Raw genomic sequence first — 18350 nt, 5'->3', positions numbered from 1 at the left:
GTATGTATATACCCAGTAGTGGGATGGCTGGGTCATATGGTACATCTAGTTCTAGATCCTTGAGGAATTGCCATACTGTTTTCCATAATGGTTGAACTAGTTTACAATCCCACCAACAGTGTAAAAGTGTTCCTATTTCTCCACATCCTCTCCAACACCTGTTGTTTCCTGACTTCTTAATGATTGCCATTCTAACTGGTGTGAGATGGTATCTCATTGTGGTTTTGATTTGCATTTCTCTGATGGCGAGTGATGATGAGCATTTTTCCATGTGTCTGTTGGCTGTATGAATGTCTTCTTTAAATGTCTACCCAGCCAAGGCATATTCTTCTTATGTGGAACGTCAACCTATATCTGCCTCCCCACTAACTGGACAGGCACCTGCACCTTAGTCTTTCTAAGTCCCAACATTAACATTGCCCCAGGAAATCAGAGCTTATCAGTACCCCTCAAAACTCAAGTCCATCAGTGCAGAGCCATACAACTAATACCCCTACTTACAGGGTTAGGAATGGCTACTGCTACAGGAACCGGAATAGCCAGCTTATCTACTTTATTATCCTACTACCACACACTCTCAAAGGATTTCTCAGTTTGCAAGAAATAACAAAATCTATCCTTACTTTACAATCCCAAATAGACTCATTAGCAGCAGTGACTCTCCAAAACTGCCGAGGCCTAGACCTCCTCACTGCTGAGAAAGGCAGACTCTCCACCTTCTTAGCAGAAGAGTGTTGTTTTTACACTAACCAGTCAGGGATAGTACGAGATGCAGCCCGGCGTTTACAGGAAAAGGCTTCTGAAATCAGATGCCTTTCAAACTCTTATACCAACCTCTGGAGTTGGGCAACATGGCTTCTCCCCTTTCTAGGTCCCGTGGCAGCCATCTTGCTATTACTTGCCTTTGGGCCCTGTATTTTTAACCTTCTTGTCAAATTTGTTTCCTCTAGAATTGAAGCCATCAAGCCACAGACGGTCTTACAAATGGAACCTCAAATGAACTCAACTAACAACTTCTACCAAGGACCCCTGCACCAACCCGTTGGCACTTTCCCTGGCCTAGAGAGCGCCCCTCTGGAGGACACCGTAACTGCAGGGCCCCTTCATCGCCCCTATCCAGCAGGAAGTAGCTAGAGCAGTCATAGGCCAAATTCCCAACAGCAGTTGGGTTATCCTGTTAAGAGGGGGATTGAGAGGTGACAACATGCTAGCAGCCCTCACTCTCAGCACCTCCTCAGCCTCAGCGGCCACTCTGGCCGTGCTTGAGGAGTCCTTCAGCCTGCCACTGCACTGTGGGAGCCCGTCTCTGGGATGGCCAAGGCCAGAACCGGCTCCCTCTGCTTGCCGGGAGGTGTGGAGGGAGAGGCGCAGGCGGGAACCAGGGCTGTGCACGATGCTCACAGGCCAGCGTGTTCTGGGTGGGCATGGGCTCAGCGGGCCCCGCACTCGGAGCGGGCAGCCAGCACTGCCAGCCCTAGGCAGTGAGGGGCTTAGCACCCAGGCCAGCCACTGCAGAGGGTGTGCAGGGTCCTCCAGGGCCATGGGCCCTGCATGGCATGAGCCTTCCAGAGGAGCACCACCCCCTGCGCCCTGGCGTCCGGTCCCATCAACCGCCCAAGGGCTGAGGAGTGCGGGTGCATGGAGCGGGACTGGCAGGCAGCTCCGCCTGCCGCCCTGGTGTGGGATCCACTAGTTGAAGCCAGCTGGGCTCCTGAGTCTAGTGGGGAGTTGGAGAACCTTTATGTCTAGCTAAGGGATTATAAATACACCAATCAGAACCCTATGTCTAGCTCAAGGTTTGTAAACACACCAATCAGTATTCTGTATCTAGCTAACCTAGTGGGGAGGTGGAGAACTTTTCTGTCTAGCACTCTGTGTCTAGCTAAAGGATTGTAAATGCACCAATCAGCACTCTGTGTCTAGCTCAGGGATTGTAAATGCACCAATCAGCACTCTGTCAAAATGGACCAATCAGCTCTCTGTAACATGGACCAGTCAGCAGGATGTGAGTGGGGTCAGATAAGGGAATAAAAGCAGGCTGCCCAAGCCAGCAGTGGCAACCTGCTCGGGTCCCAAAACTGTGGAAGCTTTGTTCTTTCGCTCTTTACAATAAATCTTGCTGCTGTTCACTCTTTGGGTCCATGCCACTTTTGTGAGCTGTTAACGCTCACCGCGAAGGTCTGCAGCTTTACTCCTGAAGCCAGCGAGACCACGAACCCACTGGGAAGAATGAACAACTCCAGACATGCTGCCTTTAAGAGCTGTAACACTCACCGCGAAGGTCTGCAGTTTCGCTCCTGAAGTCAGCGAGACCACGAACCCACCAGAAGGAAGAAACTGCAGACACATCTGAACATCTGAAGGAACAAACTCCAGACACACCATCTTTAAGAGCTGTAACACTCACCATGAGGGTCCGTGGCTTTATTCTTGAAGTCAGCGAGACCAAGAACCCACCAATTCTGGACACAATACCATTGGAGGAGCACATTTCAAGTTTTCTGCCTTAGACATAACAATTTACAGGTACTTAGTATGCTTCACTGGACAATAGAACTAATATTCAGAGTGTCAAAGGGGAGTTGATTCTTGCCCTCTGCTTCAACCTATAGTGCTGTGTACCCCTGCATGGACTCATAAAGGAAAGAAACATTTTATTATAGAATAATATTAATCAAGGACAGAAATAACCAGGAAAGCATAATAAACCTTCATGACCCCATTGTCCAGCTTCAGGAATTACCAACTCATGGCCAAAGTTGTTTTATCTCCCACATTTTGAAGTAAATTTAAGATAATCTGTAAATAATTATATAACATCTTTAATTTCCACATTCATTCTCCCCCAAGGGTGTGGTGGTGAAAGAAAGTAGTAAAGATAATTTATCAACACCATAAGCAGAATTGCTTATTTAAAAATTATAGAGGCCAGGCTTGTTGGCTCAAGCCTGCAATCGCAGCAGTTTGAGAGATCAAGGTGGGACGGTCCCTTGAAGTCAGGAGTTCAAGACATGCCTGGGCAACAAAGCAAGACCCCTGTTTCAATAAAAACTTTATTAAAAAATTGGCTAGGCATGGTAATTCATGCCTGTAATCCCAGCACTTTAAGAGGCTGGGGCAGGCAGATCTCTTGAGCCCAAGAGTTCAAGACCACCCTGGGCAACACAGACCCTGTCTCTACAAAAAATACAAAAATTAATTGGGCATAGTGGCATGTACCCATAGTCCAATCCTACTCGGGAAGCTGAGGTGGGATGATCATTTGAGCACGGGAGGCTGAGGTTGCAGAAAACCATGATCACACCACCGCACTCCAGCCTGAGCAACAGTAACACTCAAAAAAAAAAAAAAAAAACCAAAAGGTGCGGCATTAAAAAAAAAGATACAATGAAATCTGTTTAAAAGCACTTTATTGATTACAGGATCAATTCACAACATTTCATAAAGCCACTGTACAAATAGAGGAATGAATCACTGTGTAAGAAAGATCTAAGAACAGTTAAATCATGATACAACAAGTCCATAGTTTATATGGTTTAGAGCTTTAAGAGCTTAATCTAACATGTTTACCCTTCCCATAATTAGACTACTACTGACATTCATGTTCAATTGACACAAGTGTGTACAAATCATTCTAGGTAAAGACAAACATTTTCAGAATGCTTTAACAGGAAAATAATTTTAATCAACTTTAAAAACACACTTACATGTGAATGCCTTTGGATAGGAAAATAGAAATGCAAGTGTTCAGATGCTTCTTTGAAAAGAAAACAATAGGATAAAGCACCATTGTGTAAAAGACAAAAGGCTTGAGATATCTACCAAGTATATCACTGAAGTTCTATTAATTAAGAAATACTGTACGGTGTAAGATTTTGTTGAATACATTTAACACCAGTTGGAACATAGCTTTTTTTCCCCTCCGTAATGCTGCTTTATCACAACTGTATTTTACAAAATCAGTAACTGGATTTAAAGAAGACATAGGAGATTTTATCGACATGCAAACATTTGCTAAATACAAGGTGTACCATCAATGTGTGATTAATAAGTTACTTTTTAAAAATAAAGTGCTAGCTTAGATATTCTATAAACCATTTCACTGAGTACCTATTATGTAACCAATATTTTAAAATATACACTGAATCTGAGGCAACCCAAAATGAACAATGGAAAGAAAACTAGTAAACCTGAAATGTACTTCACATTCTACTTAATCTAATTTAAAATATAAATTCATTGTGCAACCCATAAGATGGTCCAACCTGTGGATATTTTTTAAAATTCTAACAAAAGAAATCATTTAAAATTTTGCTTTTCACAATGGCAAAAGGAAAGAATTTGAACATAATATTTAATTAAAAAAAAAAATTCAGCCTGACTCAGACCCTGAAGATTTTAGAAAGAACATCTTCACTATTAAAATGACGACAGGCCCAAATGGGGGATTGTTTAACCAGTTTTCCTAAGTTAAACCAAGAATAAGCCACAAGTATTCACTGTGTTACAACTTAGATCTGAGACACTTACATCAAAGCATATTTCCCCTGAACATGTTCACACTGAAAATGCTTAAGGTCTTAAATTATTATTAAATCCAAAATACCAAGAGTATTGGAGGAGCTCAGTTATACAATATTGGCACAGCATTTTTAAGCACTAATAAAAGTTTCACTTTGTCACCTTAAGTCAAGATCCATTTATTAATAGGTTAAGTTTGAAATTCTGTAACATATTCTAGAAGCACCTACATCCATTATTTCCAGGAGACTAGTTTACTATTATCATGCAATCTCTGAGGTCATATGAGTCTAAAATGAAGGAAATTGCTGAACAGGCCCTTTTGCTGATGAGATATGAAGCCCAAATCTTTGCCTCTGAAGATGGAATTCAATGTGGTATGTGTAATCACAAGTAAAAACTTGGGCTAGGGAGGAATCCTGGATATTCAGTCTAAATCTCAAACAGTATAGCTGCCAAAAATGAGGCCTGTCCATTAAAGTAGAGGAGATATCCTTGCTGATAGCAAAAACTGCTTTTTATTTTATTTATTTATTTATTTTTTTGAGACGGAGTCTTGCTCTGTCGCCCAGGCTGGAGTGCAGTGGCGTGCTCTCAGTTCACTGCAAACTCTGTCTCCCAGGTTCAAGCAATCCTCTGCCTCAGCCTCATGAGTAGCTGACAGGCACCCGCCACCACACCTGGCTCATTTTTGTATTTTTAGTAGAGATGGGGTTTCACCATCTTGGCCAGGCTGGTCTTGAACTCCTGACCTCGTGATCCACCTGCCTCGGTCTCCCAAAGTTCTGGGATTACAGGCATGAGCCACTGTGCCTGGCCAAGAACTGCTCTTAAGCAGGTTTTTGGGATGATATGCTAAACACCACAGGGTGATCACATATTTAGAAAATAATATGTATCTCTAAAATATTCTTGCCAGATCTCAAAAAATTACTCTTCTTGACATGCTACAGGGTCGACAAATTAACCTTCTGAGGCACATTATGTTTAAATGTTTCCTAGAAAGTAAAGAAGGAAACCTAGCTGGGCGCGGTGACTCACGTCTGTAATCCCAGCACTTTGGGAGGCTGAGGCCAGTGGATCACTTGAGGCCAGGAGTAGGAGATCAGACTGGCCAAGATGGCGAAACCCCGTCTCTACTAAAAATTCAAAAATTAGCTGGGCATGGTGGCATATGCCTATAGTCCCAGCTACTTGGGAGGCTGGGGCACAAGAATCACTTGAACCTGGGAGGCAGAGGTTGAGGCTGCAATGAGCCAAGATCGTGCCTCTGCACATGCCAGCCTGGGTGACAGAGATTCTGTCTTTAAAAAAAAAAAAAAAAAAAAAAAAAAAAAAGGAACATTAACTGCAATATTCTTGATGATGCATATTTTTTAAAACTAAATCCAGCCAGATTTTCAGTCTTAAAAGTAAGATAAAAGTATTCAACATCTCTACAAATTACATACTCATTGAATTCAGGAACAACAACAGAATTAAACAAATAATCAGCTCAACTTAAACTGCAAGTAAACAAATATACTTAGCAACTGGAGCCTCTAATATTAGAAAGCAAAGGTGTAACCAGAAAGGTAACTGTAGTGAGGCTACTCTGTAGCCATTTGTTTATGTGTATAATTAACCACAAGTGTTAGTTTTTAGTTGCCGAATAAATATTTAATTATGGGAACTGTCTTAAACTCCTCTTCATAAACTTTAAGAACATTAAAATAAATGTCATTTTGAAATATGTTAAGGCCATATAATTCCTGTGGTCTGTATGCCTCTGACTACTATAATAACTTTTAAGTAGAGGAGATTCTCTTTTATACATTTAAGGTTATTTTTATGCATAATACAATTGCTTTCTTGAACAGGACTTCAGAATAAATTTCTGACTAACCTACATGGCAAACTTTCCCCAAACCTCTTTTTCCGGAAATGAATACATTCCTTTATTCTTTTCTCAAAGAGCTGTTCTTTATGAAGTGATATAAACAGCCTACAAATAAACATTAATAGCATTAATAGCAAAAGTTCATATAATTTTTAAAAATTTTTATTTTATTTTTTTTAATTTGAGATGGAGTCTCACTCTGTCGTCTAGGCTGGAGTACCGTGGCACAATCTCGGCTCACTGCAACCTCCGCCTCCTGAGTTCAGGCGATTCTCCTGCCTCAGCCTCCCAAGTAGGTGGGATTACAGGAATGTGCCACCACACCCAGCTAATTTTTGTATTTTTAGAAGAGATGGGGTTTCACCATGTTGGCTAGGCTGGTCGTGAACTCCTGACCTCAAGTGATCTGCCCACCTTGGCCTCCCAAAGTGCTGGGATTACAGGTGTGAGCCACTGCACCCAACCAAAAAGTTAATAGAAATCTTAACCAAAATATAAATATACATTCATAACTGCCATCTACAATATTGTTTTGGTCCTATATCTTAATTTGTCTTTATCTATTTTATTATTCTTCTAATTGTCAACTGATTTTAATAAACAAAACTGATATTGATGTCTTTACAGTTGATGCATATATTAGCACATTCACAATATAAACAAAAAATTCAGAGGTAAAATTTGGGAATATTTAGGTTAAGGTTACACATGTTCAAAAGTTAACACAGACCTATCTGAAAAGTAACTAAGTTACAAAACAATGCACCTCTATATATCAGAATAATCCAAGACTTAACCATCACACAAGACTAACAATCTTCTATTATAAATCATTCCAACTTATTTGTAAAAGAAAATCCAACAGGAAAAGTATCTTTAACTTGGTGGTGGGGGACATTCTAGTAATAGACACATTATTATACCACAGAAGAACTATTTATCTCTAACTCCTTTAAGAACTGCTTTAGGAATTTTTATTTTGGCTTTAAGTGGAATCACTTAGATCTAGATATCCTTTGAAGCAAAACCACTTAGAAACCAGTATTTTGTGCTAAGGAATGGAAGAAATATTACAAAATATTGCAAAACAGAACAAAAAGCTTAAGGGTTTCATTTTAAGAAATGTAAAGGCACGGATATTTCACATCGATTCAGATTTTATAGTATGCAAACGTGAAATAAACCACCATATTTCAACAAATACGTCTTAGTGATTGGTTAGATTTCACACTTCTCTCCAAATGTAACACTGTCACACTGCATTTCCTCTCTAAATGTATACTGATAGCACTGGGAAAGATGTTCAGATGCAGGGACAATCCCAATGTTTACCAAACTTCTGAAAGATGAATATACACTACAAACTTAGTTCCAAATATGAAATGAATAGGAAAGTTCAGCTATTTAGGGGGGTACTCAAAGTGTCAACTGATCATAACCAGGCTTTTAAAATGTCAAGAACCATTTATATGCTATTATCTACTTTTTATTAATAAATTCTAAAGAAGTTTCTTATGTATGTCCAAAATATCAGTGAAATCTCTAATCTCTGGCCTTCAGATTATCTGTCCCCTCAAAGGACTGAAAGCGAGCACTTAGATTAATAGTATATGGTAAATGATGCATGAGAAACGAAGGACTCTCCTCAGAGGTGCCCCTCCTGTCAATGCTCTTAAACATGAAGCCATCAGGATCTCTTAGATTCAAAGAGATATCAGGATTCAAGGGGACTTTCTTCAGACATAAATATACACACATACAGTATCATTTCTATTTCTGTACCTGGTTCTTCCATTACAAAACTAAAAAACGTGACATTTCTTGTGTATACAAAGTTAAAAATGTACTTCTTAAAAAATGCAAACACAATGGCGACCTGCTATAATGTGCACATTATGTTCTACACAAAGAAAATAGACTCTGAGTACACACAATTCATTAAGGTTAAATTAACCCAACCCCTCAAATTAATACACTGGTCCTTTTGATCTCAGAAGGCGCCTTTGCCTTTTTTCCCCCCCGACTTTTTTTTGGTAGTATACTGAAAGCTTGTTTTTGTATATAATCTCATAGAAAAATCTTCACCTGCAAATATAAGGTAGAATTTTTTCACAGCTATAGGCTGTAGCATTGATTTCTCCAGATATATCAATGGAGAACAAAGAACATGTATGACACTGTTAATTCCAGATTCTAAGAAAACTGTCCCAAGAGCCTGTTGCCACAGCCATGCCATCATCAGTTACACCTAAGCAGCTCACACGGTTGTCATGACCAGCAAGGACACCTGAAAAAAAAGAATTCAGTAAAAAATTAGCAATTGTAGAGTTTTAGAATTAAACAAGTATATGCAGAGATTTGAAAGGGTACTTAAGAACTATCAGTCCAGTCTGAAAGCTCATCAGTTAAAAAATAATAATACTTTAAAAGAAAACAAATTTCTCTGAGTAAGAAGACAGGTTAGAAGTAAGCTGGATGGATTTATAAATTTGGATTATTTGAATTTTGACGTGCCTCAATTTGTGGTTTTATTTTTTGAAACATCATTTTATAATTCAACTTATATCTAGGAAAACATATGCAGACAAGTATTCCACATCTTTAATAAGTTCATGATATTCCAAATTTTGCTACTGAGCTACGCTATTTTCAACAAAAACAAGATTTTCAATGAAATTCACTGAAGTAGTCCTTCACCACAGGAGCAGTAAAAACAAGAATAAAGCTGCCTTACATCACTGCTTCCAAGAATACCAACATAATTTATTTACTTTCTTATGCTCATCACCAAACTCTGGAATGTTATTGGTCATAACTTTCTGAAACCATGAAACTCATCTAGTTTTCATTTCTTTCACATATTAAACTCACTTGATATATTTCCAATATTTGGGAGGAAAACAAGAAATACAATAAGATCATTAAGGAAAATTAGAATACATCAAATGCTCAAAAAATGTTTTAAATACACTATGTTTGAATTTACATTATCTCCCTATATTCGTCAGCATATCATTTTCAATCAATCATCTCAGGAAAAGAAGTTCATCTTGTCTAACTCTAAATATTCTCTACAGTATCTCCAGTAATGGCCATGTTTGGCAATGGGAAAATTTATCATTATGAGTTGAAATAACAAAAAAAAATGAACATTGTGGGTAAATACTTTAAGTCACACTGGAGAGGGAAATGAATTAGCAATTCCCAAGTCAGGATCCAATTTTAAGTTCAAAGTTCCAGTTGAGCCAACTTGAAACCAGCTTGTAAGCAAAGCAAAACTAAAACTCAAGCATATAAGTGTGGACAACAAGCACATTTTTATTTTGTTATGGATACGAATTGTTTCAATCCAGGCAAAACACCAAATATCTTTACAAAGTAATTGGCTTTAAGCAACAGAATACTTCCAGGAATCTACTTGCAAAGTGTAAAACTGCAAACCATGCAGCCTCTTAAAAGAGGTTGTAGAAAATTATTCCTGGAAAAAACTTACACTGCCTCTGTTACCTCAGGAACCCCAACAACTGCGTAGGGGGGTTAAAAGGGTAAGGACATAAATCCACAAAGACAGTGAGATGAGAACAGGCAATGGCAACAAACTTTTGTAAGCTGGATGGTGGTAACTATGTTAATGAACCCCAAAATAGTGAGTTCAAAATGAATAATATAGTAAGCCAAGTAACAAAATTACACTGCAGATTCTCCAAAAGCATCCCTACTAGGTGGAAACAGGTATCTCTGGAACAGGTAGGGGCAAAGGCAGAGAAAAATAAGATTGCACTGGAAAGTGTTCATCAATCAGTAAGACCCCCCAGGTGTCCTCTTCTTCCACTCTGCAGAGTCAGGTGACGGATCATCCTGTGCTGTGGCATAAGACTAGACTCACTCAGTGGAAAGGGTAGAACAGGGTCTCCTGACTGGAAGGAAACAGACACAGCTGAGATTGGTAAAACTGCTGAAATGGGGGAATAAAGGAAGTTTACTAGCTAAATGCTGTGGCCCCTCAGGTTTTCTCTAGAAATCAGCCCCCAAACTGGCAGCCAGTTTACACACTTCATGGAGGAAAGTGGAAGATGGAAAAAAGGAAGAAAGGCAGAAAGGCAGACGGGCAGACATAGGAGAGCTTCCTCAGTTAACGGCCAGCCAGATCACCCTTCAGGGAGGCCTAGAGTCAGCACACCAGCCATGTGCCCAGAGCTTCAAATGGTTTTAGTGCCTCACTCTTAAGTATGAATAAGAACTAATACTTTTAAGGAAATACTCTAAAAATGAGGACAGGAAACCCCAAAATGAAGAGGAAAAAAAAAAAAACGAAAAAAACTTGGCAACACAAAAGACTATGCTTGAAGAAGAAACTTAAAAAAATTTTTTTTCACTAATAAGCTCAGAGAAACACAAGACTTCATTTATGAATAAGTGTGGGGAGACCCCCTGAAACTATTGCTACGGAATAAAAGATGAAATACTCCTGATTATTGTAAATACAAAATTGCATGCAGGATTGTGTAAAGACAATGTCAGGGTGGACTGCCAGAATGAGCCAACAGCACATGATGTGCTTCCCCCAGAAGAGAGCCTATGAATGGACGTGCAGTCAGGGAGGTTTCATATCACCAAGATTCCTATCCCAGAAAAGCAGATGTTCATAGCTCTGAGAATGGAATGCGACCCTCGTGGAGAGCCTATAAATGGATGCATGGGGAGAACCTGTCCATATGGGTAAGATAGGGCTATAAATGCCCTCATCTTGCCACGGTTCTTCTAGGCCTCTTTAGGGTTAAGGCATACTCCCTTCTGGGAATTTCTGGTCTAACCAGGTGTCTAGCTTCACGTCTTCTTTCTATGGATTGTTTGTAACCAGCTTTTCCTGTAACTGTTACTGCTGATTAGTATCTTGCTAATCATAGGTTATGGAAAGACTGTTTTAAGGCTCTGTTAGAAATTACTGATGCACACACTATATTGTAAATTATCTCTGTATACTGTACTTCTGCATACAGATGTTATGTTAAAGAACTACTTCATCCCCATGTGACCATCTCACTATCATCAAATGACCCTAAATCCCTCACTAACCTACCCCCGCCCTCACTAAACTTAATAATAAAATGCTGGCATATCCAGTGCATTGTTGGCACCGTGGGACCGGAAGGCGGTGATCCCCCAGACCCGGCTTTCACTATCTTGTGTGTGCCTATTATTTCTCGACCTGCCGATCTGCCTGGGAACAAAGAGAGAGCCCTGTTACATTGCGGGCTGCTGGCCAGATCCCGCAATATAAAATAATGGGTGCCACCAAAAAAAAAAAAAAAAGAAAAAAAAAAAAAACCCAGAACAAAATAGCTCTTAGGTTAAAAAGATGGCAGTGAAAATGAAAACCAAAACTTAACAGAAGGGTTGAAACCCGAGGTGAGGTTTCCTTCCAGAAGATAAAGCAAAAAAGACGGAAACTAAAAAAAATACAATTAAAAAGTCAGGCTGGGCACAGTGGCTCATGCCTGTAATCCCAGCTCTTTGGGAGGCTGAGGCGGGCAGATCACCTGAGGTCAGGAGTTCAAGACCAGCGTGGCCAACATGGTGAAACCCGTCACTACTAAAAATACAAAAACTAGCCAGGCATGGTGGTGTGCGCTTGCAATCCCAGCTAGTCTACTTGGGATGCTGAGGCAGGAGAATTGCTGGAACCTGGGAGGCAGAGGCTGCAGTGAGCCAAGATCACACCATTGCCCTCCAGCCTGGGCAACACAGCAACACTCCATTTCAAAAAAAAAAAAAATTCTTAAAAACATAAAAAAGAAGTCAAAGGATCAGTCCAGGAAGCCCATTATCAACATAATGGGAGATCTAGAAAAACGAAATGATGATAATGGAGAAGAAATAATATTCAACAAGCCCCACCCCAAGTGGACCCCCAAGTGTCCCCATTCTATAAGGCAATCAGTTTCCAGATCAAAAAGGCACACTAAATATTCAGCACAATGAATGAAAATGGATCTGCTCCGAGACATATCAAAAGTGGCAGAAAGTGTGAAGATTCATTAGTGAGAAGCACATCAAAACTAAGACAATAAACCAAAAAATTAACTCTAGAAAATACAAAAAAAAGCTCCATGGCAAAAGAAGTCATAACACGTCTCACGGCTCAGCAGCAAATGACTTTTTGAAAAGTCGGAATTACGTAAACAGTGAATGTGGCTCTAAACAAAATCTATCATATGGGAAAAAATTGGTTGGGAAGAATGTGGCTATGGTGGGAGCAGCTTAAAACCAAACCCTTATCATCCATGATAATAGGTCAACAACAGATAACACCTAATGTTTTTTTTAAACAAGTAACAGCAATACAGGCATGGTATTTAGAGATATGTAAGTAAGCCAGGTGAGGTGATTCAAGCCTGTAATCCCAGCTACTCCAGAGGTTGAGGCAGGAAGAAACCAGCCTTAGCAACATAAAGAGATCCTGTCCAAACAAAACAAAACAAAGGTGGAGAGAGAGAGGAGGAGTAGTTAATGACTAAATGTGGTTACTTTGGGGAGCAGAAACCATGGGTTGGGAATGAAGCAATGTTGTGTTTTGGTAACAAGCTATATAGGACAACTGGATTCCTTTAAGTATAATTTTGATTTTTAAAAAGAGTTAAAAATTACTCTGTGTGACTTGTTATTAATGACAGTCCCCAGTATGACTTAATGTGTATTGTCATCTTGTGGAAGCTGCAGAGGAGGACTCAGGGTATGGGGCTAAGGGAAGTGACAGGTGTATGTCCTGTCCCATACAAGATCTGCTTCCGAAGGAAGAAAACCAGCAGTTACAATGTTTCCTGTCAGGTGATAAGAAAAGTGTGATTTCTAAAAGACCACACTGAATCACATTCACTATCCATCTTTAACTCTGAAGTCTAAGAAACAAGAAAATATTACAGACCTCAGTGTGATTCTTCAGAAAGCAAAAGTGTAAATATGGCTTATGGATTATAACCAGAAACAAAGGGTAACAAAGAACATGATGAGAACCATTGGGTTACCACTTCCCACAACTCCAAGACGTCCATGGAGGCCTAGAATACAACTGACGGGAACCTCTTCACGCTTCCTGAAAATGAGAACCTAATGTGGACTGATTTACTAACCTGCACGATCTCCTTTTAGCGTGTCCCATACGTTACAATTAAAGTCATCGTAACCAGCCAACAAGAGACGCCCACTTTTTGAGAAGGCTACGGAAGTGATTCCACAGATGATATTGTCATGAGAATATAATAATAACTCTTGATCTGCACGAAGGTCAAAGAGCCGGCAAGTGGCATCATCAGAGCCAGTGGCGAAGGCATATCCATTTGGGAAAAACTAGACAGGAGAGTAACAAACATTTATTCTACAGATGTATGCAAAATCATAGGAGGCAGTGTAATAATAGACAAATCCAGACTAATAGTCCAACTTGGCTACTTACCAGGTGAGCGATGTTGGGCACTAAGATTCTTAAATATTTTGAGCCTTAGATTCCATTTCAAAGTGTTGGTTAGGACTGAATTAAATAACATATGCAAAGTACATAGCCTATGGTTCAGAACACAGCAAATATTCAACAAATACTGACTCTGGTTCTCCATATGTCATATTGGAACATTTAAGGTAAGTACTAATATTTATAGAATATATGTGTGTGTGTGTGGCTACTGCAGAACGAGCGGCAAGGAGATAAAAGGTCCATAATCCTCATAGGGTTATAAGGACCCCTTAGGACAGTTCTTTTTCAGAATTCAGAATTTTTCAGATTTTAGAAAGGTAATATACTGCATATTTGGTAAAACCCAAATATGGTGCAGTGTATAATACACTATCAAGTCAACATTATTAAACAACACTATTCAGATCCTCAATATCTTATTTCGTGCCTTCTTAGGGTATCAGTATTTCCAAGTTGTCTACTAAAGTCTCCTACACAATGGTGTTTTGGGTCCTTGAATTTTTAATGGCTTTTGTTTTATGAATTTCGACGTTATGGTGTCACTACTGTCCATTTTTTTAAGATAAAACTTCTCTCATCTTACAGTTTTTGCTCCAATTCTACTTCGGTTAACAGCAATACAGTAATATTACTACAGATTTCCTTCCAGTTTATGACTTACCCACTCTCTCACTGTTACATTTAGCCTTCCTGGGTCATTTTGCTTTAGGTATGTTTCTTGCAAACAACATTATAGTTCAGTTTATTCCATATCTTTCAATAGCAGTCATCATTTATGTGTAATGCCTTACGTGATTATTCTTGGGCCTTAATATCTTATCCTATATTCTATTTAGTGTATTTTCTCCCTACATCATGGCTATGATCTCTGATACAGCATTTCTCCCTTAACACTTGGCAGATATTCTTCAGGAGCCTTCCAGCAGTGTGTATTGTGAAAAAGTGTGAGGTTGGCTTAGTTTTTAATCTCTTATATCTAGGTAATCTGCGTTTTCATCTTGAATTTTCTTCCATCTTTTGATACTCTAAATTCAACAGGACGTGTTGGTTTTTCTTAATTACTTTTCTTTGTTATTTTTGAGATGGAGTCTTGCTCTGTCGCCCAGGCTAGAGTGCAGTGGCGCAATCTCAGCTCACTACAACTTCTGCCTCCTGGGTTCAAGTAACTCTCCTGCCTCAGTCTCCTCAGTAGCTGGGATTATAGGCATGCACCACAACGCCTGGCTAACTTTTTTGCATTTTTAGTAGAGACAGGGTTTCATTATGTTGGCCAGGGTGGGCTTGAACCCCTGGCCTCAAGTGATCCGCCTGCCTCAGCCTCCCAAAGTGCTGAGATTACGGGCATGAGCCACAGCATCTGGCCCTTCTTTTAATTACTTTTTAAAAACTACTTCATAAGACCCTTAGACCTTCAACTCAATGTTTGTCTTCAACTAAGATATTTTTTTAAAAATTACTTCTTGGCTATCCTTCTGCTTCCAGCCAAAACAGAGTAACAGTGATTGGATTTGCTCCACACCTTAAAGAACTGAAAACAACTGGACAAAAATATATAAAACATGGTTCTAAAAACATTGGATATCAGTCAACTAAGGAGTGTGCCTCTGAGAAACAATAAATAAAAGAGGCCAGGTGTGGTGGCTCACACCTGTAATCCCAGCACTTTGGGAGGCTGAGGTGGGCAGATCACCTGAGGTCAGGAGTTCGAGACCAGCCTGCCCAACATGGTGAAACCCCGTCTCTACCAAAAATACAAAAATTAGCACAGTGTGGTGGCAGGTGCCTGCAGTCCCAGCTACTTGGGAGGTTGAGGTTAGAGAATCCCTTGAACCCGGGAGGCGGAGGTTGCAGTGAGCCGAGATCACGCCACTGTACTCCAGCTTGCGTGAAAGAATGAGACTCTGTCTCAAAATAAGTAAGTAAGTAAATAAGTAATTCCTACAGCTGCTCCATCTTACTACCTTACTACCATCTTACTATGAAAGTTTACAGGTCGTGGTGAAGGGAAGAGAAATGCAGCTGGAGCCCACTGGCCTCCCTGAGTTGAGGAGACAGCACTGGGAATCCAAGAAGTCCACAGCAGCTAGAGTTCACAGAGAGTGCCGGAGAGGGCAAAGTTTGGCAAAGAGAAAACTCCAGAGGCATGTGGAGGGCCTCTTTTAGGTATTCAACTGAGTACCGATCAGCAGAGTCGTGTGAGAAAACTAATCAAGCAGAAAAGAAACACCCAAAAAGATTAGAGGAAACAAACTCTGGTGCATACATAGGACGAGAATGATGCCTATCCCCTCCAGCCAGAGGGAAAACCTCATAATACACAGGAAAAACCTCATAATTTATAGGGAAGAGGGTTTGTAAGTCTTTTGCCTCACCAGTGGGGCAAAATTAAGCACACACAGTGTGACTCTGGTCCCATCTAATAAAACTTACATGCAAACCCTGTAATGATCAAATCATTTCCAAGTAACTTAACTTGGCCAGTCTGATTTTAGCTATGCCCCAGAGCAAACCTAAACAATATTTTTATGAATATAGAATTATCTAGCATCCAACAAGGTAAAATTCACAATGTCTGGTATCTCATAAAAATTCACCAGACTGGCCGGGCGTGGTGGCTCAAGCTTGTAATCCCAGCACTTTGGGAGGCCGAGACGGGCGGATCACGAGGTCAGCAGATCGAGACCATCCTGGCTAACACAGTGAAACCCCGTCTCTACTAAAAAATACAAAAAACTAGCCGGGTGAGGTGGCGGGGGCCTGTAGTCCCAGCTACTCGGGAGGCTGAGGCAGGAGAATGGTGTAAACCCGGGAGGCGGAGCTTGCAGTGAGCTGAGATCCGGCCACTGCACTCCAGCCTGGGCGACAGAGCGAGACTCCGTCTCAAAAAAAAAAAAAAAAAAAAAAAAAATTCAGACAGGCAAAAAAGCAAGAAAATATGACCTATAATTAGGAGAAAAATTAATCAGTTGAAGAAAGCAGAAAAAGTCACAGAAGATAAAATTAATAGACAAGGACAACGACAAATGTCTGGGATGAAAAGTGCACTGGATGGGTTCATGGCCGATTAGATACTACAGAAGAGAAAAGATGCATGAAGGCAAAGCAATAGGAACCATCCAAAGTAAAATACAGAAAGAAAAATAGCCTGAACAATAAAATGAACAGAACATGAGTGAGCTCTGGGAAAACTTCAAGTAGTTTAATGTCTCTGTAACTTCAAAGTCTCCAAAGGAAGGAAGAGAGGAGACAGAAAAAAAATCTGATTAGGGGCCGGGGTGCAGTGGCTCACGCCTTTAATCCCAGCACTTTGGGAGGCCGAGGCGGGCGGATCACCTGAGGTCAGGTGTTTGAGACCAGCCTGGCCAATATAATGAAACCCCACCTCCACTAAAAATACAAAAAATTAGCCAGGCATGGTGGTGTGTGCCTGCAGTCCCAGCTACTCAGGAGGATGAAGCAAGAGAACTGCTTGAACCCGGGAGGTGGAGGTTGCTGAGAACCCGGGAGGTGGAGGTTGTAGTGAGCCAAGATCGTGCAACTGCACTCCAGCCTGGGTGACAGAGAGAGTCAGTCAAAAGAAAGGAAAGAAAGAAAAGAAAGAAAGAAACTCATAAATCCAAAACAAGAAACATGAAGAAGGGCCAGGCATGGTGGCTCACTCCTGAAATTCGAGCACTTTGGGAGGCTAAGACAAAAGATCACTTCAGCGCAGGAGTTAGAGACCAGCCTGGGCAACTTGGCAAGACCCTGTCTCTGCAAAAAATACACACACACACACACACATACAAATAGCCAAGCATGGTGGCATGCACCTGTATACCCAGCTACTTGGGCCCAGGGAAGTTGAGGCTGCAGTGAGCCATGATTGCACCACTGCACTCCAGCCTGGGTGACAGAGTGAACCCCAGTCTTAAAAAAAAAAAAAAAAATTATGGCTTTAAGTTCCAATATTAGAAATTTTAAAAAGTTCCAAATCAATGACATCAGCTTCTATCTTAAAAAACTAGAAAAAAGACCGGGTGCAGTGGCTCATGCCTGTAATCCCAGCACTTTGGGAGGCCAAGGTGGGCAGATCACCTGAGGTCAGGAATTTGAGACCAGCCTGACCACAGGGAGAAACCCTGTCTCTACTAAAAATACAAAAAATATCAGCCAGGCCTGTAATCCCAGCTACTCAGGAGGCTGAGGCAGGAGAATCACTTGAACCTGGGAGGCGGAGGTTGTGGTGAGCTCACATTGTGCCATTGCACTCCAGCCTGGGCAACAAGAGTGAAACTCCGTCTCAAAAAAAAAAAAAGAAAAGAAAAGAAAAGAAAAGAAAACAAGGCTGGGCATGGTGGCTCACGCCTATAATCCCAGCACTTTGGGAGGAAGAGGCAGGCAGATCACAAGGTCAAGAGATCGAGACCATCCTAGCCAACATGGTGAAACCTGTCTCTACTAAAATTCAAAATTAGCTGAGCATGGTGGTGCATGCCT

General features: G+C 40.6%; 1 protein-coding gene across 2 annotated transcripts in view; it reads right to left on the bottom strand.

The window, feature by feature from the left end:
* Positions 1-6954: 6954 nt before the first annotated feature.
* The window catches only part of GNB4 (G protein subunit beta 4), a 60405-nt gene continuing 49009 nt past the window's right edge, over positions 6955-18350 (bottom strand). The window contains exons 9-10 of one of the 2 annotated variants that reach the window (XM_017877226.1): positions 13531-13747; positions 6955-8687 (exon numbers count right to left, since the gene is read on the bottom strand). In XM_017877226.1, coding sequence (XP_017732715.1) covers positions 8581-8687; positions 13531-13747 — 324 coding nt within the window. In that variant the 3' untranslated portion in view covers positions 6955-8580. The remainder of the gene's footprint in view (positions 8688-13530; positions 13748-18350) is intronic. The other variant, XM_017877231.1, reaches the window with a different exon arrangement.

The sequence above is a fragment of the Rhinopithecus bieti genome, unplaced genomic scaffold (assembly GCF_001698545.2).
Source record: "Rhinopithecus bieti isolate Rb0 unplaced genomic scaffold, ASM169854v2 scaffold_76, whole genome shotgun sequence".
Taxonomy (NCBI): Eukaryota; Metazoa; Chordata; class Mammalia; order Primates; family Cercopithecidae; genus Rhinopithecus; species Rhinopithecus bieti.
Note: the sequence above shows the minus strand (reverse complement) of the source record. Positions and strands in the feature narration are given on the sequence as shown.